At 43.2% G+C, this 21,389-nt stretch overlaps 1 protein-coding gene across 1 annotated transcript in view; it reads right to left on the bottom strand.

Annotated features, from left to right (window-relative positions):
- Positions 1–6,328: 6,328 nt before the first annotated feature.
- The window catches only part of TAP1 (transporter 1, ATP binding cassette subfamily B member), a 30,383-nt gene continuing 15,322 nt past the window's right edge, over positions 6,329–21,389 (bottom strand). The window contains exons 5-12 of the mRNA XM_060693480.2: positions 20,674–20,879; positions 17,070–17,267; positions 16,632–16,760; positions 16,309–16,497; positions 14,325–14,498; positions 12,108–12,267; positions 10,428–10,564; positions 6,329–9,302 (exon numbers count right to left, since the gene is read on the bottom strand). Of these exons, the coding sequence (XP_060549463.2) occupies positions 9,063–9,302; positions 10,428–10,564; positions 12,108–12,267; positions 14,325–14,498; positions 16,309–16,497; positions 16,632–16,760; positions 17,070–17,267; positions 20,674–20,879 (1,433 nt within the window). The 3' untranslated portion in view covers positions 6,329–9,062. The remainder of the gene's footprint in view (positions 9,303–10,427; positions 10,565–12,107; positions 12,268–14,324; positions 14,499–16,308; positions 16,498–16,631; positions 16,761–17,069; positions 17,268–20,673; positions 20,880–21,389) is intronic.

Genomic DNA, 21,389 nt, shown 5'->3' with positions numbered 1-21,389 from the left:
CGGGACCCCTTTGGGGGTCGAACAACTTTTTCACAGGGGTCGCCTAAGACCATCAGAAAACACATATTTTCAATGGTTTTAGGAATAATTTTATGGTTGGGGGTCACCACAACATGAGGAACTGTATTAAAGGGTCATGGTATTAGGAAGGTTGAGAACCACTGGTTTATACTGACATTTATTTATTTATTTATTTATTTATTTATTTATTTATTTATTTATTTATTTATTTATTTATTTATTTATTTATTGGTTCGATTTATATGCCGCCCTTTTCCCGGAGACTCAGGGCGGCTTACAATGCGTTAAGCAATAGCCTTCATACTTTTGTATATATACCTGCTTAGTAGGGCTTTCGCGCGCCCCCCCCCAACGCGGTGTTCTTTTTTTATACAAAGTCATTGTTGCAATATTTTCAGGATCAGACTCAATAAGATTAGCAAGAGTTAAAGGTTTAACTATATATTCTTTTATTTACAATAGGCATTCTATATTCGCTGAATATTCACAGATAGAAGCGAGGGAAAGGATGTAGGTAGCTCCTTATATATACAATGGGTGGAGCTATATGTGGGAGTGGTGAATTATGAATACATTAAGAAGTGAAGAATAAGTTAACCCCTGATACCCTGTTTGTACACTATTTACACATTAGAGAATAAGGCATTTACATCTGACAGTCATCTTATTGCCCCCACGAACCGGGTCCTCATTTTACCTACCTCGGAAGGATGGAAGGCTGAGTCAACCTTGAGCTTGGTGAGATTCGAACTTGCAGTAATTGCAGGCAGCTGGTGTTACTTAACAGTGCTTTAGTCTGCTGCGCCACCAATATGTAATATACGATATTATATTGTAGCTCAGGGTTGACATGAGGGGTCCTTGAAGCTTTAAGAGGTTTCATGACCCAACTTGGTAACATCATCAGTGCTGGTAAGGAGTGGGTTTTGCTCTCAGTTTATAGTCACATGATATTGTGGCCCAGGGTTGACATGAGGGGGTCCTTGGCGCTCTCTGAACTGGCTTGTTTTCTTTCAGACGTTTTATGACCCAACTAGGGAACATCATCAGTGCTCCTAAAGAGTGGGCTTTTCTGGTGTCTTGCCTGTCTGGTGTGGATCCTCACATCTGTCCATTCCTCCGTGTCGGGAGTCAGTCCTGCAGACGCGTCTGGGAGGGCAATAGGCATGTGATCCTGCCCTGTCAGCGCACCATGGACCTCCTAGTCTGACCCATCTGGAAATGGCTGTTGTATGCATCCCCGCATCCTTCCCAACCCCGGAAGCCCTGGTTCAGCTTTGCTTGTTAGTGGAAAAGCAGGAAACTTTTGTCTTTCACACAAAAGCGCCACGATCAGAGTTGATAACCCACAAATCCTCCATCACTTTAAAGTGGGGGGCGATTATCTCGGAGCCCGAAGTGCGGGGGTGGGGGGCACCGATTCTCCAGTCTCCATCACAAAGCAGGGGATTAAGGGGTCAATCAAAATAGAGCCGGAAGGGTACCTTGGAGGTCTTCTAGTCCAGCCCCCTGCTCAAGTAGGAGATCCTAGTACCGTGATGACGAACCTATGGCACAAGTGGCACGCGGAGCCAGTTGCAGCCCTTTCTGGACCGGGACGCCTTGCGCACGGTCACTCATGCCCTTGTCACCTCCCGGCTGGACTACTGTAATGCTCTCTACATGGGGCTCCCCTTGAAGAGCACTCGGAGGCCCCAGCTGGTCCAGAATGCGGCCGCGCGGGTGGTTATGGGCGCACCTTGCTGTGCGCGCGTGACACCTCTCCTGCGCGAGCTGCACTGGCTCCCAGTGGTCTTCCGGGTGCGATTCAAGGTGTTGGTTACCACCTTTAAAGCGCTCCATGGCACAGGACCCGGGTACCTTCGAGACCGTCTTCTGCCACCAATAGCCTCCCACCGACCAGTCCGTTCCCACAGAGAGGGTCTCCTCAAGTTATGTTGGCTGGCAACACCCAGGGGGAGGGCCTTCTCTGTGGGAGCCCCAACCCTGTGGAATGAACTGCCCCCGGAAATCCGCTGCGCACTGAAGACCCTGTTGTTCCGCCAGGCAGGGCTGTCAATATAATAATTTTAAATTGGGGTATTTTAATTTTTGGGGTTTTAAATCGGCCAAATCTATTTAATTATTTTAATTTTTAATTATTGTTGTGTCTTGTGTTTTTAAATTGGCTGTACACCGCCCTGAGTCCTTCGGGAGAAGGGCGGTATAGAAATAAAATTATTATTATTATTATTATTATTATTATTATTATTATTATTATTATTATTATTATTATTATTATTATTATCTGTGGGCACGCGAGCATTGCCCTAGCTCAGCTCCAGCGTGCAGTGGCCACCTGATTTTCGGGCCTTCCGGGCCTACCGGAAGTTGGGAAACTGGCTATTTCTGCCCTCCGGAGGGCCTCTGGGTGTGTGGGGAAGGCAGTTTTCACCCTCCCCAAGCTCCAAAAAAGCCTCTGGAGACTGGGGAGGGCGAAAAACAGGCCTACCGGGCTTACCGGGCCATCACATGCCAAAAGCAGGAGAGCGCGAGGGGGTCGCGTGCAGGAGGCAGGGCGCATTGAATTTTGGGTGGGGGGGGGCACATGTGCGCGCTCCCCCCACTTTGGGCACGCGATGGCAAAAAGGTTAGCCATCACTGTCCTTTCAGATAGGTGGCTGTCCAGTCTCTTCTTAAAAACCTTCAGCGATGAAGTGCCCACAACTTCTGAAGGCAAGCGGTACCACTGATCGGCCGATCAATCGATTCCACTATCGACTGATAGATTCATTGATTGATTGATTCTGTGCCTTTAAGTCATTATCGATTCTTTTTATTATTATTATTATTATTAAATTTTTATACCGCCCCCTCTCCCGAAGGACTCGGGGCGGTGAACAGCCAAGATTAAAAAAACATATAATATAGACATTAAAATACAGTTAAAAGAAAATTAAATCCAAAATGGCTCCCCGATTTAAAAAGCCTTACCCATAACCCTATAATTAAAACAAATTTAAAATGTCCACATGTAAAAGGGGGAAGATTTAGGCCAGGCCGGCTTGATGAAATAGATGAGTCTTAAGCGTGCGGCGGAAGGTGCGCAGATCCGGGATCCTCCGTATCTCCGGGGGGAGCTCGTTCCAGATCGTAAGTGCCCCCTAGGGGCTGACAGCCGACATTGTTTGGCCGACGGCACCCGGAGGAGCTCCTCTCTATGGGAGCGTACTGGCCGGTGGGAGGCTATTGGTGGTAGCAGGCGGTTCCGTAAATAACCAGGTCCTAAGCCATGGATAATCGTCATTCTTATATTAAGCCATTCTTATCGACTGCATAACGTTTCTCCGAGTCGATCTGTCCCTAACCCAGTGCTTCAACCCTTCCCACGACGCCCCCCTTCCACTGAGTCCACCTCCCACCCTTTCTGAGTGTTCTCTTTCCTAGAAAAAGGCGAGATTCCCGCCACTGAGTCTCATTGCATCTCTCCGCCTCCAGGGGGCGCCACTAAGCTTCTCCACAGTTGGCGGGGTGGAGGGTGGAATTCCCCGCTCGCAGTCAACCTCCGTAACTGAAGCTACTTAGCAACAGATGACGCAAGGACGTTCTCTTCAGCCGTTGGCTGGGTGGTCCAATCCTTGGCTTTTGCTGTTTTTTTACCCGGTGCCAACGCTGGCAGCGGAAGAAATTCAAACTTGGAGGAAGAAACAACAATAATCTGCGCTTTGCTGATAAACGCAACCCTGATAAGTCCACAATGCAAATGATCGGCGAGCTCCGGTAATCAAAGTCAAAGTCAAAGTCAATTCGCTGAAAATATAAGATTAAATGTATAAAGGGCATTGAAGTAATTGGGACAACCAGAATGAATAATGAAGCTATTGAAGGGGTGAGCAGCTTCTGATTTTTATAACCAACCATCAAGACTAAACGAAGAAACACCCACAAGTACATCTCAGCCAAGCGCTTGGTAAAGCAGCCATGAAGTTTAGTTTAGTTTAGTTTTAGTTTTATTAAATTTGTATACCGCCCTACTCCCGAAGGACTCAGGGCGGTGAACAGGCACAAGATAAAATACAGAAATACAAAAGTTAAAACAATTTAAAACCGAATTAAATAATATTGGCCCACGACAATTAAAATCCCAATGAATTTAAAACCAATTAAAATTTCAATTTAAAATTTAAAAGAAAGGGGAGAAAAATTAGGCCAGGCCGGCTTGCTGGAATAAGAGGGTCTTAAGAGCACGGCGGAAGGTGCGCAGATCCGGGATCCTCCGTATCTCCGGGGGGAGCTCGTTCCAGATAGTGGGTGCCCCCACAGAGAAGGCCCTCCCCCTGGGGGCCGCCAGTCGACACTGCTTGGCTGACGGCACCCAGAGGAGACCCTCTCTATGAGAGCGTACCGGTCGGTGGAAGGCTATTTGTGGAAGTAGGCGGTCCCGTAAATGAAGGCCATGGAAAAGATATTCAAATGCCATGATGTGTCTATAACCGAAACATTTCAGAATCGTACAGGTCCTGGTATTCTCTGCAGCCTTTTAAGGAAGCTAAAGTTGGTCTTTGAAGAAGCAAGCTAGGAAGACCAGTGATAGAGCCTTGATAGTGCAATGGACTAAGTGCTGTTATGTAGCACTTAGCTGCCAGCTGCCTGCAATTAGTGCGAGTTCAAATCTCACCAGGCTCAAGGTTGACTCAGCCTTCCATCCTTCCGAGGTAGGTAAATTGAGGACCCGGATCGTGGGGTCAATAAGATGACTTTGTAGAAACACCGCTTATGGGGGGAGGCAAAAGCCCTAATAAGCAGGTATATACAAAAGAATGAAGGCTATTGCTATAAGTGCATTGTAAGACACCCTGAATCTTCGGAGAAGGGCGGCATATAAATTGAACTAATAAATAATAAATAAATACGTTTGGACTTTGGTTTTTGGAGAAGACTCCTGAAAAATACCGAGCACACAATCAAGAAAGCAAACTGAGGGATCGCTGAACAAACAAGACTCAATCACGGTAGTGAAGGGGCAGATTTGGAGATTTAAAGGATCATCCTGGAGAAAATCTACGTGGTTTCTAGGAGTTGAAAATGATTTGGTGACATATAATCAATCAATCAATCAATCAATACCTAGTACATTTCCCAACTGCCACTTGCTGTAAGCTTGCTGTACTCAGTTATTCCTTCTGTATGTTTTTTCAAAAAAATGAATTATAGTTTTATAATTATAAAAAGCAGTTATTCCTTCTGTATGTTTTTTAATTGAATTATAGTTTTATCATTATAAGCAGTTATTCCTTTTTTTTAAAAAATGAATTATAGTTTTATAATTATAAGAAGCAGTTATTCCTTCTGTATGTTTTTAATTGAATTATAGTTTTATCATTATAAGCAGTAAACAGTAGTTTTAACAGTAAGCAGTAGTTTTAAAATTATAGGCAGCAAACACAAGAATTATGTTTGATTACAGATGTTCAGAAGGAATACCGGTGGTTCTCTTTTCACAACCACTTTTAGCAACTGTTCAACTTTATGATGGCGTTGAGCAAGCTGTAGTTATGACCAGTCCTTGTACTTGTGGCCATCACAGCATTCTTCTGATCATGATCTGTGACCTTCCCTGCCAGCTTCCAACAAGCTAAACCAGTGGGGAAGCCAGCAGGAAGTCGAATGTTGTGGTCATATGAAGTTCTCACTTAACAACATGGACTGTCAGATTGGCTGTCACTAAGCTGCACAATCATGTGGTTTTTCAACTTATAAGCGTGTTGCTCAACAATGGAAGACTACTTGTATGAAACACCAAAGGGCCCTAAAATATCCAGGGTACCCTCCAACTGTGTTTAACTACACCTAACATTATCCCCAACCAGCCACGTTACCCCAAGGTATTGCTAATGCTACGTATAGTTGCTTCGCTCTCGTGTCAGAAGCACTGAGGCACTTCCTGGTTGAAAGACTTAGCCGGTAACATCGCTGTTGCCCAGGTGACGCCCAATTAGGGGCTTCTTTCATTTCCCTGGCAGGAGCTGGAGCAAAGGATGGGAACTCAACCTCGCCCCACGGCAGCACTCAGGTCTCAAACACAAACTTGCTAAACTCCAACCCTGCATTCTAACAATATGCACCACCATGCTTTGCTCCCTATGGTGCTTATACAAGATTCAAGTGGAAGGTGATAACCACTTGTGAAAACAGACAGGTTGAGGGTGCCATTTTAGGATAGTTTCTAATGTCTTTGGGTGATTATTTGTCGGGAGAAACTATATAATCATCTTATTAGTATGAAAACCTTATTCAAGGAAATGATAGATACAAGAAAGACAGGAAATTTTAGACAGGTATTTATTTTAAAACGTACAAATACAAGTGCTTTTTTTTAAACATAGGCTTTCTAAAATAAGGATCTTACAGAAAACAATTGTGAACCTGTTCGTTTATTTAATTCTAAGCCCAGATGTGCCCCTTCATCGCTCTGCCCAAGTGGCTTTCAAAATTTGGACCAATGAAAGACCCTTCCCCCAAATTGGGTTACAACTCCGCTGTGTGCCACAGATTAGAAGGTCCCAAAATATTAATACGTGATCTGCTCAGCTAGGAGAGGAGGAAAGCAAAGATTGGAATAATCGAATCCAAACCATTTTACAACCCGAGGCAAAGAAAAGATGTGCACTAATTCTAAAAGTTGGTAGTTGGTAGTTAATAACCTAATTAATAACCTTAGTAACCTACATTAATAACCTAATAATAACTTCAGCATCGACATTTTCTGCTAGAGCTCAAGGAGCTCAAGTTTTATAAAATGTGATTTTGATTTGGATTATATTTTGTGGAAGTCCTGGGGGGAGGGGAGGGTTAGGGAGGGTTGGGGGGGGGAATTGGGGTGAAAATGTATTTGTAAAACTTTTTCAATAAAAAAAAAATAACTTCAGCATCGACATCTTCTGCTAGAGCTCAAGGTGGCAGCGGAAGAGTTGTGCCCAGCTTTAGTGGCGCCCACAACAACAACAATAACAACAAAAAGTAGCAGGCTTCAAATGTGTAAATGCCATTTTGACTGTTTCGATCCTCTCTGCAGAATGCTTGACCAGAAATGTGCTCTAACATTTGAGTTGCCAAATCTTTCCGTTCAGGAAGCTGCCAAGGCACAGCTGAAGTAGAGACAAAGCCACAAGAGGAAGAGCTTGGTTGGCATCCTCCCAGAAGACATCAAATGTCCAAGCTGGTCCCAAGGAAGCATTTATCTCTGAAGATCATAGCATCAAGGTCTACTCACTAAGGCAGGAGTCCTCAACCTTAGCAACTTTAAGACTTGTGGACTTCAACTCTCAGAATTCTCCAGCTGGCGCATGCCGGCTGGGGAGTTCTGGGAGTTGAAGTCCACAAGTCTTAAAGATGTCAAGGTTGGAGAGCCGTGCACTAAGGGTCTCTAAAAGAAAGCTAAGCACATAAACACACATGGGCTTCCCCAGGCCTCTCATCATTCCAAAAACAGAACATCTTCAACTCTCCCAAATCGAATTTAAAAAAAGAATGCAACGAAATGGCAGTACTCTCAAGAGACCATAGAAACTTCACACGTTCAGGCGAAACGTTTGCAAACATCTCATTTCAATATCAGGAATGGCGATGCTGACACAACGTTGAAGGGGGGGGGACTTTTAAAAAGGAACAGAGCACCACGTCTATGAAGATTCTCAGTCATCCAGGTCATGCTTGCCCCAAAGGTGATCTTGTCAGAAGAAGCTTCTTGGATGAGGAGTGAAATGTCTTCAAGAAAAAACGAAGAAAGTCCAATTTTCTTTTGAAAAAAACACCTTTTGGACAACTGAGCATAATCAATTCTAGTGCTGGTTTCATTCATTCATTCATTCATTCATTCATTCATTCATTGTTAGTTAGTTATATTTACAGACCCCTCACATCCTGGACATAAACTGTTTCAACTCCTACCCTCAAAACGACGCTATAGAGCACTACACACCAGAACAACTAGACACAAGTACAGTTTTTTCCCGAACGCCATCACTCTGCTAAACAAATAATTCCCTCAACACTGTCAAACTATTTACTAAGTCTGCACTAATATTAATCTTCTCATCATTCCCACCACCTGTATGACTGTAATTTTGTTGCTTGTATCATTTGTACCCTATGACTATCATTAAGTGTTGTACCTTATGATTCTTGATGAACGTATCTTTTATGTACACTGAGAGCATATGCACTAAGACAAATTCCTTGTGTGTCCAATCACACTTGGCCAATAAAAAATTCTATTCTATTCTATTCTATTCTATTCTATTCTATTCTATTCTATTCTATTCTATTCTATTCTATTCTAAATGTACAAGGACTACAGTGGCGCAGTGGTTAGAGTGCAGTACTGCAGGCTGCTACTGCTGATCACCAGCAGTTTGGCAGATCGAATCTCACTAGGCTCAAGGTTGACTCAGCCTTCCATCCTTCTGAGGTGGGTAAAATGAGGATCCAGATTGTTGGGGGCAATAGGCTGACTCTGTAAATCACTTGCAGAGGGCTGTACAGCGCTATGAAACAGTATATAAGTGCTATTGCTATAGTGCTATATCCTGTTTATAAATAACTCAAGGCAGTGAACAGACACGATATTCCTCCTCCTATTTTCCCAACAACCCTGTGAAGTGGCTCAGCCTTAGAAACAGTCACACACACACACACACACACACACACACCAGTATTTTACAGTACAGTATTTTAAAGAGCAGCCCTGTGAGATCATCGAAGCCCTCCAACTTCTTTTGGTTTCCACAAGGCCAGCTAGATGCTGCCCTCTACTTAAACTGTGAACGCCTCCCTCCACCCCCCCCCAAAAAACAGGCTTCCTGCTGGCACAGATGGCACATCGCTTAAACCATGATTTCTGAACAGCAGTTTAGAATTTTCAGAATGATAAACCGGCAATCTACAAGAGTGTTGGGTTGCTGAGATGTCTCTCCACTGTACAACGCTCGCGGGGGAGCGATAAGTGCTGCTTTGGGATCCAGACCGGACTGCCTGCCTGTTTCGCATCCCGTTATCAATTCCTATTGTTCCCCATTGGGGCTGCTGCTCCTGCCCCCCTCTGCCCCATTCGGCTGCTTCTGCAGCAGCTGCCAGTAGAGCCCCTTCTTCTCCATCAGCTCCTCGTAGGTCCCTTTCTCGTGGATCTCCCCGTCTTCCATGACCAGGATGACATCAGCCCGCTCCACGCTGCGAAGCCTGTGTGAGATCAGGAGAACGGAGCGGGTGTGGCGAGCTTCTCCTTCGTAGATTTCTTTCTCCAGCTACATGAGGCCAAAAACGGGATGTCAGAAAGAGAAGAATGGTTAGAAAAGACTATCTATCTATCTATCTATCTATCTATCTATCTATCTATCTATCATCATCTCTCTTTCTATATCTATCTAACTATCTATCTATCATCTATCTGCGTGTATTTGTTTATCATCTATCACTGTCTATCATCTCTTTTCTCTCTCACCTCTCTTTCTCTCTCATGTATCATCTATCTATCATCTCTCTCTAATCTATCTTTGTATCCTTCGGGAGTAGGGCGGTATACAAATCTAATAAATAATATCTATCTCTATCATCTATCACAGACGTGGCACGCCAGTGGTGGGCGTATGCGTGTGCGCCTCCTGCTGGCCAGCTGGTCTTTGGGTCTCTGCTGCACATGCGTGGGGGCAGGACGCATGTCAGGAACAGGTTTAATGTGGGGGCAGGGCGCATGCGCAGGATGTGCACACATGTGGGGGGACATGCACATGCGGGAGGGATACATACCTAGCATTTTGGGGATGCGTGCACGCTTTGGGCACTCAGTGCCGAAAAGGTTCCCCATCACTGATCTATCATCTATCACTATCTATATTTTTTTCTTTTCTATATCATCTCTCATCTCTATCATCCATCTCTCTCGCTCATCTATCTATCTATCTATCTATCTATCTATCTATCTATCTATCTATCTATCTATCTATCTATCTATCTATCATCTATCTATCTCTAAATCTATCTAAATCTATCAATCGATCTATCTTTATTATTTATTATTAAGGCATAGTGAACTTATCTAAAACTCTTCTTCCTCTTCTTTTCAGGTTTGTTGGGGCTGCAAATCTTGCAATTTCCCCCTCCCTTCCCTCCACCCCCAATAAAGAGCTTCCTGTGGAACTTGGATGGGGGAGGGTCTGTCTCAGCTCCACCTGCTACCCCGACTCCAGCTGGGCCAAGCAGAAAGAGTTCTCCTGTTCGAAAATCTCACAGTGGTTTAACAGAAACCCCACAAAATTCTTCTCGACGTTAGGCCACTTCCTCTTCCCTTTCTCACATTCCCTTTGCTTGTTTAATTCCGTCCATAATTCATCCTCTCAGAAAACTTTTCCCCTCTCATGCCCAGCTCTCACCTGCTTCTGGCTCTCTGTGTCCAGGGCGCTGGTGGCATCATCTAAAATCAACACTTTGGGGTTTCGGATCAAAGCCCGGGCGAGAGCAATCCCTTGCTTCTGCCCCCCAGAAATTTGCTTTCCTGCTTCCCCAGCATCTGCAGGAAGAGACAAAAATGGAGGGATTCTACAATTGGGCCTGCCCAAATTCCCTGCTTGTCCATTTTAATTCTAATTGTTGCTTCATTAATCCCCCAATAGCTTAATTCTGGAATAGTGACCCTGTTTTACAACACATCTGTAGCAATCTTTTCGCCATCCGGTCCAATAGAGTGGTGGAACATGGCAACCCATCAGGCCTAGCACTGCCTCGTCCCTATGGTCACAGCTCCACAGAGCCACAGACAGATGTTTTTCCAATAAAGGAAAATATATGTGGCTCAGGATTGAAATGAGGGATCCTTGGTGCTCTCTGAGCATGGTTGTTTTCTTGCAGATGTTTCCTTACCCACATTATAGGTAATCCTCAACCTATGACCATAATTGAGCCAATATTTTTGTTGCTAAGTGAGACACGTTAATTTTTTTTACTTCATTTGTGCTTCATTTTATGACCTTGCCACATTGGATCCCAGCAGTTGTCAAGTTAGTAACACAGTTGTAAAGTGGCTTCCCCTTTGACTTTGCTCGTCAGGACATTCCAAAACCTGTGTGATGTCTCCTTTGGACAACTCCTCATATTCTTCCTCGGAAGTCAGCTCAAGGGAGGATGAGCTCATTCCTGGCACATCAGGAACTGGGTAAATTAATGACTCTGAACAGCCAAAAGAGATTTACAGGAGGCTTCGGCTGGGGACAGCTTGCAAGGATGGGCCGTCAGTGAAGAAGAGGAGCTGCCTTCTGTGGTGGATCCGAGAGCACGCAGGGTGGAGAAAAGGCAAGAGCAATGGAGATCTGCCAAATTATTCGGGAGAAGGCCCCGCCCATCTTGATGGGCTGCACAGGAAAACTATTTATCCTGGCAGGCAGAGGTAAGTGTTGCTGGGAACAACATGATTGATTTCTGGCTGTGTGTGTTTGTTCCTAGTGCTTCCTGTTAAGACTTTGGAGACTCTGAACTTCTCTTGCCAAGTGAACTCTTGTGGGTGTATTTCAGTTTGGCCTGGTAAATTTAGTTTGTTGGAGGACTTATTTGTTGGAGCAACTTTCCATTGTTTTATGGACTATTGGCCATTGCCTTGTGGACTAACCTTGCTCTGCTTGTGGCTGGAGTTATTTGGGACAGTTCTGAGGCTGGGTGAAGGGAATTGCTGGGGAACATTCATAAATTCTCTAAACCATACTCACGGGTGTGTGTGAATAAGCACAACCCGGGATACTGCAACCGTCATAAATATGAGTCAGTTGCCAAGTGTCTGAATTTTGATCACGTGACCATGGGGATGCTGCAAAAGGTGGTAAGTGTGAAAAATGGTCATAAGTTTTTCAGTGTCGTAACTTCGGACAATCACTAAACGTACTTGTAAGTCGAGGATGACCTGTAGTTTGGGTAATGAGACATCGGCAAAAAAATCAACCATGCTGAGAGAGCACCAAGGACCCCTCAGATGGTCTTCCCTCCAGACAACTGTCATGTGACCCTCTTTAATCAGCCCCGGATATCCTGCAATCAATCCCTGGGCAGAAGACGTGGACTCCTACTTGTGTCGTAGCCGTGGCTCATTGTGGAGATGAATCGATGGACTCCCACTCGCCGACAAGCCTGGGTCATCTTCTCTTGGCTTTGCTCTTCCAAGCCGTAGGCAATGTTGGCACCCAAGGATCGGGCAAAGAGCGTGGGGTTTTGGCTCACCAGCGCCACCTACCAGGAAGGGAAAATAACAGGACAGTTCTTTATTCCAAACAGAATTTATGGGGATGCCAATCAAAGCAACATTCATTCCCCCAACTTTGGAAATTGTAATACAGGTAAATGTCTCTGGAGATTCTCAGTCATCCAGGTCACGGTTGTCCCAAAGGTGCTTTTTTTCAAGAGGCAAATGGACTTTCTTGGCTTTTCTTTGAAGACGTTTCGCTTCTCAATCCAAGTTTCTTGGATGAGAAGCGAGACGTCTCCAAAGAAAAACAAGAATGTCCAGTTGCCTCTTGGAAAAAAGCACTTTTTTTTTAATAAAAAAAGGTTTTATTGATTTTCTATTATTTACACTTTCTTAGTGCTTAAAAAATATTGTGGTGGGCGTGTCCCAAGGCAAAAAACATATTGGACGAAAATACTTACTTGGTTGGAAAAAAATGATAAAGCAACATATAGATTTGAAACCAGAAATATTTCTGTTGGACATCCTACCAGAAAAGTATGATAAAGGGAATATATATTTGATTTTACATGTACTAACTGCAGCCAGAATTGTTTTTGCACAACAATGGAAAAACGAAGAGATCCTGACAGATGAGAGTGTAATTAAAAAAATATGAGAATGTGCAGAAATGGACAGATTAACGCTTACAATTAAGGAAAAGGAACGAACTGAATATTTCTCAACATGGGACTTATTTTATCAATGGTTAGATAATAAAACCAGGTTAGAAACATGGGGATACAAAAAGGATTAATGTTATAAAGGAGATTTGTTAAAGTAGATAAGTAAAATATTATTATTATTATTTAATTAATATCAATTTGATGAATGTTATTATAAACATTTTGATTATGATTTCCTAAAAATAATTGCACTCAGACAAACACGCTGTTTAATTGAAATTGAATTTTTATGTGTTATATAAATAAAACAAATAAAAATGTGGAAAAAAAACCCCATTGTGTTGTCTGGGTTTGTATAATTGCTTAACAATACAGATTACATCCTTAATCTCCACCTCTTTTTTCCAACCACCGGTAAAATAAAGTCCATGTTTGATAATATTCTGTGTCAAAAAGCACTTGTAACAGAGGTAGTCCTCAATTTACCACCATTCGTTTAGTGACTGAAGTTACAACAGCACTGCGGAAAAAAATGACTTCTGACCACTTTTCATATTTATGACCACTGCAGTATTCCCAGGATCACGTGATCAATATTCAGCAACTGGCAGGTATTTATGACTGTTGCACTGTCCTGGGATCATATGATCACCATTTGTAACCTTCCCAGCCAGCTCCTGACGTGCAAAATCAATAGGGGAAGCCAGATTCGCTTAATAACCGCATGCTTCACTTAACAAATGCAGCGATTCACTTAACAGTTGCGGGAAAAAATGTTACTTAACAACTGTCTTGCTTAGCGACAGAAATGCTGGGCTTAACTGTATATTGAGGACTACTGTAAAGATATTTAATTTAATAGATCGAACAGTAAAGTGTATAATGGGCCAGGACACACAGTTGTAGTTGATTGGTTGGAAAGCGCAGACTCCTGCATGAGGCAATCTACGTTATGATTGGTTGCTGAGAGTAAAGGGGGAGTTTCCCTTTTTTCCCGCCTTTTTTTCCCCCTGTGTGCTCTGTATGTTGCTCGGTGATTTACCTGACGATTTACCTCAGGATGTAGTGATGTGCCAGACTATCTTGCCTGCTGTAAACCTAAATGTAAAATTTATTTATTTATTTATATAAAACTATCCTGTCTATTCCCCATCCTGTCAGAGTTGAAGAAGCTTCTTGGATGAGAAGTGAAACGTCTTCAAAAGAAAAAACAGGAAAGTCCAGTTGCCTCCCAAAAAAGCACCTTTGAAACAACCATGACTGTATGACTGAGAATCTCTATAGATTTTTCTGAGAGGATTGCACAGCCTGTGTCCAAATGGAGCCAGAGACGCTGACGCAAACTTGTAGTTTTATATAAATAAAAAGCACCCTTTGGGACAATCCCCTCAACAACCTGTTTCGGGCACTTGCGTTTACTGTATCGCATCCCTTACCTTTTGATGCAGGAAGTGATGTTCATATTCGCTCAGCTTCTTGTCGTCTAGCAGCACCTGCCCTTGCTTGGGCTCGTAAAACCTTTGGAGCAAGGCCACCACCGTGCTCTTTCCAGACCCGGAAGGGCCCACCAAGGCAGTCACAGTACCAGGACGCAGCTCCAAAGACACTCCCTGGAAGAAGAGAACACTGTGTGCCAATTCTACCCAATTTAGATGCAGTAATTCATACTGCACTTTTGGTTCCGGCTTTGGATGGGATGGGACAGCACGTTAACATGCTCATGGCAGGACCCCATCCTTGAACAGATCTCCTCACCTTTGCTGCACTGCCCATTGGCTTATTTCTTCCTCTGTGTGGAAACTATTGACTAAAATCTCCTCCTCCTCCCATTTGCTTCCTAATTTAGTCTTCAGAACCACCAATGGTGGTTCTCCATTGACAATGGAATCAATTGGTTAGCATCTGAATGCGGAGAGGAGCAAGACCATAGAATAGAATAGAATAGAATAGAATAGAATAGAATAGAATAGAATAGAATAGAATAGAATAGAATAGAATAGAATAGAATAGAATAGAATAGAATAGAACAGAACAGAACAACAGTTGGAAGGGACTTTGGAGGTCTTCTAGTCCAACCCCGTTTAGGCAGGAAACCCTACACCACTTCAGACAAATGGTTATCTAACATCTTAAAAACTTCCAGTGTTGGAGCATTTACAACTTCTGGAGGCAAGTTGTTCCACTGATTAATTGTTCTAACTGTCAGGAAATTTCTCCTTAGTTCTAAACTGCTTCTCTCCTTGATTAGTTTCCACCCACTGCTTCTTGTCCTGCCCTCAGGGGCTTTGGAGAATAGCTTGACTCCCTGTTCTTTGTGGCAACCCCTGAGATATTGGAAGACTGCTATCATGTCACCCCTAGTCTTTCTTTTCATCTAACTAGACATATCCAATTCTAGCAACCGTTCTTTATATATTTTAGCCTCCAATCCCCTAATCATCTTTGTTGCTCTTCTCTGCACACTTTCTAGAGTCTTCACATCTTCTTTTACATTGTGGTGACTAAAACTGGATGCAGTAGTCGAAGTATGCCCTTCCCAAGGCATTAAAAATGGTTTGGAGTGGCCTTAGTCTCCCAGACTGGACATTGTACATCTCTAACCATTTAAACACAGTTAAATCCCAGTAAGCCAAGTTAGACCTAAGACTGCCTTGGCTGACCTCAAAAAGCTGATATAGGTTGGGTCTGGCCAAAGCTTGGATGAGAGACCACTAGGAAATTTCAGGCCTGGAAAGTTAACAAAGTATCCCATATTGTTGCCAAGATAACGATACAAATGTATCTATAAAATCATGACGATCTTGGCAACAATATCAATAAAATCATCATAATATTATAGATGCATTTGTATGGTTATTTTGACAACAATATGGGCTGCTTTGTCAACTTTCCAGCCCTGAGATTTCCTATTTATCTCCCATCCAATTATTGGCCAGATCCAATATTTCTCTCTGGGACAGTCATTGAAACCCATATGGAAGTCTGTAGGGTCTGTAAAAAATAAAGCTTCCTTAAAGATGAACACTTTAAGGAAGCTTTATGTTTTACAGACCCTACAGACTTCCATATGGGTTTCACTGACTGTCCCAGAGAGAAATAATGGAGTTTCACCTCCTTTCAGCTACATTTTGGTTTCTGCATTCATACAACATACTTGTCCAGATCAGTAGATGACACATACAAGATGAAAAGCTGGTTACCTTTAAATTTGGCTTACTAAGTTGTGTGAATTCAACCCATTTGACTAGTGTTCAGTTTCATGTATTGGTTTAACCCAGATAATCAGGGCTATTCGATAACAGAGTTAACTGGTCACAGGAGGACTGGGACTCAATCTTGGGTAGTTCTCTTCATATCTATTCTTGAACCCATACCCAAGGTGTTGTGATCCCTTCTCAGAATCCAGTTCCCACCACCAACCTTCAGCACTAGAGAGTTGCCATTGTTGGCGTAGGAGAACGAAACATCTTCAAGCTTCATGTGTCCTCTTAAATTTGTGGGTGCCAAAGTTCCTGAGGGCTTGATTTGGGGTGTCCGGTCCATATACTCAAAAGCCTTTTCTGATGAACCTATGGCTTTTTGCACGGAGGGGTAAGAAAAAAGGAGGGCCTAGGAGACAAAGGAAACAGGCACTGTGAGACGAGGGAAACATTTTCAGGAAGAGTCTTCACTCCTCTCTGGGCTTCCAGGCAGAGGATGTTTCTGCCCCCACCCTCAAGTGCTGGGCCAGTCACAAAACTTACCCGCACCACTGTGGAAAGCTCACTCTCCTGCAGGACAAAGGTAACGAGAGCTCCACCAGTCAACTTCCCTTGGGTGACAAGGTATCCCCCATAATAGAGGATCCCCACTTTGAGCATCAGTTGTAAGATCTGGAGGAGAAAAATATTCAGAGATTAGTGTGAAACCCCTTTGGAGGGGGAGAGAGGGGGGGATGATAGAGAGAGATAGATGGGGAGGGAGAGAGAGAGACAGACAGACAGACTATCGATCAATCTAGCTAGCTAGCTACTTTGCTAACCAAAATAGTCATCCCTACTTGCTCTAGAAGCACAAAGCTCCATGTGTCACACAAAATCTGACATCATCCTTTGGGTGATGGAAGTTGTGCAGCACCATCTCGCCTTCCCAGGATCCCCAAGCGTGGCTCCCAACCTCTTCGCCCAGGTTTGCATCCTTGCCTCAGGAATCCATATGGAGGCACCGTAGGCCACGGCCTCCACCTTGTTGAGTTTGTAGGTCTCTTGCAACTTCTTTTCGTAACGCTGAGCAGCTCCATCCTCGTTGGCGAAGCTGCGGACGGTGGAGATGGCCTGGAAGGTCTCCATTGCAACTTCGTTGGCCTTGGCCAAGGATTCCTGGACCTTTGTGGCCAAATTCTGGAAAGAGAGAGAGAAAAAGGTAACAAAGTTTGTCCAAAATGGATTAGGTTAGAGGTGCTCAATCTGAACCCCCAAACTTCGTATCAACTCTATTGCCCCTCGATAGAAAAAGGAAGATAGAAATGAGAGAACAATATGCTATAGATATCTAGACTTGAAATAAGGATTGAAGCTAAAATATATGAAAATTAGATTATGTAAAAAGAAAATATATCAATGGACATAACGAATTAATTTTTATTGAGATGTTGGATGGTACTATCTGAGAAAATTGATGGCTATAATAATTGGGATATTGTTTAAATTGGCTCAGCCTTCCATCCTTTCTAAGGTAGGTAAATTGAGGACCCAGTTGTGGGGGCAATAAGCTGACTTTGTATAAATATACAAAAGGATGAAGGCTATTGCTGAGCACATTGTAAGCCGCCCTGAGTCTCCGGAGAAGGGCGGTCTATAAATCAAATTAAAAATATATATATATATTTATAACAATTGTAATAATTTGAATATCTTCAATAAATACATTTATTTAAGCAAAACGAAAAGAAAATTGAAATGATATAGGATTATGATTTACTAAACAAGACCTATTTAAATTGGTTTTTATATAAATGGTATTGTTAAATAGAATTTAGGGAACTAATGATGAATTGTATTATGTTGTGTTATTTGAATTAAGAACTTTGTTTAAATGTTAAATTGGTATAGTTTCAAGATTAGAGATAAGATTTAAATTTGATGAAGTAATAATTAAATAAAGACTTAATGAATATTATATAAAGTAATAAATAAAATATAAGGAAGTTTTAGAAATGGAAATAAGATTTAGAAATATAAATATGTTTGAACTGTATTTTTAATAGTGAGTATTTGGGGTAAGAATTGTGAAATGTATTATGAGGTATTAATTTAATCAAGATTTAAGGTGGATTAATAGAAGGGTAATTGCTTTGATCAAGTCAATATGAGTTAGTTTTGTATAAGATGGTAATAGTTGAGATATTTGATAAATGCTATGGCAAAAATAGAATATGTTAAATTCTGATAAAGATGAACAAAAAGTTGTATAAATTTAAGACTGGATCAATGCTCTGTTCCGAAAAGATGTATTGTATGTTTATTTGTGTGTTTTAAAAAAATAAAAAAAATTGGAAAAAAAAACTTCTATTACCCCTCTACAAATTAAACTCTGGAGGCAACTTTGGATGTGACCCAATGGAAAAATAAATGAAACCATATTAATTAATATTAAATAAGATAAAGCTCAACTGGTGGCTACAAGTCCATGTTGTTCACTCTGCAATAATACACAAATAGTCTTCGACTTACAACAGTTTGCTTAGGGTCTGCTTGAAGTTACAACAGCACTGGAAATAGTGACTTATGACCGTTTTTCACACTTATGACCATTGCAGCATTTTCCCCGATCATGTGATCAAAATTCAGGCGCTTGGCAATGACTTATGTTTATGACGGTCACAGTGTCCCAGGGTCATGTGATCTCCTTTTGCGACCTTGTGACAAGTGAAGTCAACGGGGAAGCCAGATTCCCCCAACAACCGTTTTACTAACTTAACAACTGCAGCAATTCACTTAATAAGTGCCCCATAAAAATGGGGCAAAACTCACTTAACAACTGTCTCACTTAGCAACAGGGTCATAAGTCGAGGACTACCTGCATCAAACTCTATTGCTCCTGGAGGCAACTTTGGATGTGACCTAAGGGGAAAATTATTAAAACCGTATTAATTACTGTTAAATAAAACAGTAATTAATTCTCCCTTAAGGGGGAAATTTAATTCCCCCTTAAATTTGGCTCAATTCCTGGTGACTAGAAGTCCATGTTGTCCACTTGGCAACAATATAATCTGTATAATTCTTTTAAAATTAAATCTCTCTAGGATACTTTCCTGGACTATCAATTTTAGGGTGGAATCTCTAGCCTGTTTGTTTGTTTGTTTGTTTGTTTATTCTTCATATTTATATAGCCGCCCATCTCATAAAACATGACTCTGGCCACACCTGCTCCTTGACACCCCCAGAAGTGCTCCATTTCTGAGTTTGACAACATGCCCAAACTGATTTTCTATCTTTAGAGATTCTGATTTCATTCTTTGATCATGAAACCCAGCTAGATTGCCACCAATGAAAAGCTAATTTCTCTACACATTCAGAGAAAGCAGTGAACAAAAACCCTCTTCAATGGGTCTAGGAAAGAGGTCCCCAAATGGGTCTAGGATAGAGGGCCCCAACCTTTGTAGCTTGGCAGCCTGGTGGGGGAGGAGGGGAACCAGGCTGCATGACTAGTGGGCTTAGCACACACACACACACAGCTCAACTTGCACGAGTGGTGGGCCGGTTACAAACAGACCATGGCCTAGTAATGGGTCTTGGAAAATGGCTGTGATGAATTGTCTCATTCCACATTCAGTAAGGATCTTTCCCCACTTTGCCACTCACCAGATGTATTAGGGCAGGGGCGTCAAACTGGCAGCCCGTGGGCCGGATGCGTCACACCCAGTCCATGCCCGCCCCAACTCCGTGACTGGGAAAAACATCACAAAATGTCATGTGATAGCAACATGACGCTATGAGTTTGACACCCGTGTATTAGGGCTTTCTGTTGTGGCCCGGCAGCTATGCTGGCAGCAAACTCGGACGATGAGGAGGTTGGGGAAGAACTTGGGCCAGTTCTGGAGCCTGGGGAAGGCTCTGATGGATGCTCAGCATCGGACAGAGATAGAGTCAGGGCCATCTGGCATTTCCCAGCCACCGGAGAGGCAGTTAGCCTTTGGAGTCAGAGGTGAGTGAGGAGGAGGAACAGCTGGGGCCTGTTCCAGATGCACTTATGCACAGAGCAGATAGGAGAGGTGAACAATGGAGGACAATGGGCTGGCTTGGGAAGCAAAACAAACGTGGATGCTGACTGGCTCCTCCCTGACTGGGGAATAAATAGGAGGAAAGGGGAGTAGTCAGGTTGTCACCGAGAACCTTTCATATTTCGGGAAAGTTTGCTCCTTGTGTGTTTCGTGCGACAAAGACTGCCTTGCTAGAACTGACGTTCGTCTATTTCTCTGGTTGAACTGACTTGATGTAGCAGCCTCCCGACTGGGAGCTCAAAACCTTACATTTAGCCTAATGAGCTGATAAGGACTACTGCTTCAGTTAACTCCTTGCAGGACTCTTGCCTGGACTTTCTGTTGGTGAACGCAGTTAATTCCCAATGTATAATTAAAGACTGGTGCGATGGCCGGGTCAGAAGAGTTTCATCCCCAGGAATGGCTGATAGGAATAAACCTTATTTCTATAGCCCTCCTCAGTGGCCTGTGGGCCACTAGCCTTTGGGCCTTGGCCTTCTCTACCACAGTACCCTCGAGTGGGGCTGAAGGGAACCTTTAGTCACCTGGTAGAACTTCCCCGAGAGCTTCGGCAATAGCAGGATGAAGGGCAGGGTCACAATGACGAAGAAGGCCAAAGGCACAGAAATCCACAGCATCATGGCGTAGTAGCAGACACCCCGGAGGAGGTACCACATCACGAGGCTCAGATCGTGTGAGAGGGCTTCGCTCATGGCATCGATGCCGGACGAGACGTGGGAAGTGATGTCACCTGTCAACCAGAACAAGTTCATTTGAAATCACCGTACGTCAATTGGGAAAAGCCCCTACCAACTGTGGGCTTTGCCTTATGTTTTTTCGGTACCCATCTGAGGGACTGACCACCCCCATCTTCTTACCCAGGGGTCCCCAACCCCCATGGACTGGCAATGGTCTGCAGCATGCCAGAAACAGGGCCACGTAAACAAGTGAAGTCCCATCCGTGGGATGCAGGCAGCATGTTAAGAACCTGGTGGCATAGCAGGTTAAGTGGTGTTAAAGTGACACCAGCTGCCTGCAATTATTGCAAGTTCGAATCTCACGAGGCTCAAGGTTGACTCAGTCTTCCATCCTTTTAAGGTAGGTAAAATGAGGACCCAGATTGTGGGGGCAATAAGCTGATCTTGTATAAAAAAGAACACCGCTTAGGGGGGGCCGAAAGCCCTACTAAGCAGGTATATACAAAAGTATGAAGGCTATTGCTTAACACATTGTAAGCCACCCTGAGTCTCCGGAGAAAGGC

This window comes from Pantherophis guttatus, chromosome 2 (assembly GCF_059756535.1).
Source record: "Pantherophis guttatus breed Tessera chromosome 2, ASM5975653v1, whole genome shotgun sequence".
NCBI classification, from domain to species: domain Eukaryota; kingdom Metazoa; phylum Chordata; class Lepidosauria; order Squamata; family Colubridae; genus Pantherophis; species Pantherophis guttatus.
The sequence above is the reverse complement of the archived record's forward strand: the minus strand, read 5'-3'. Positions and strand labels throughout refer to the sequence as shown.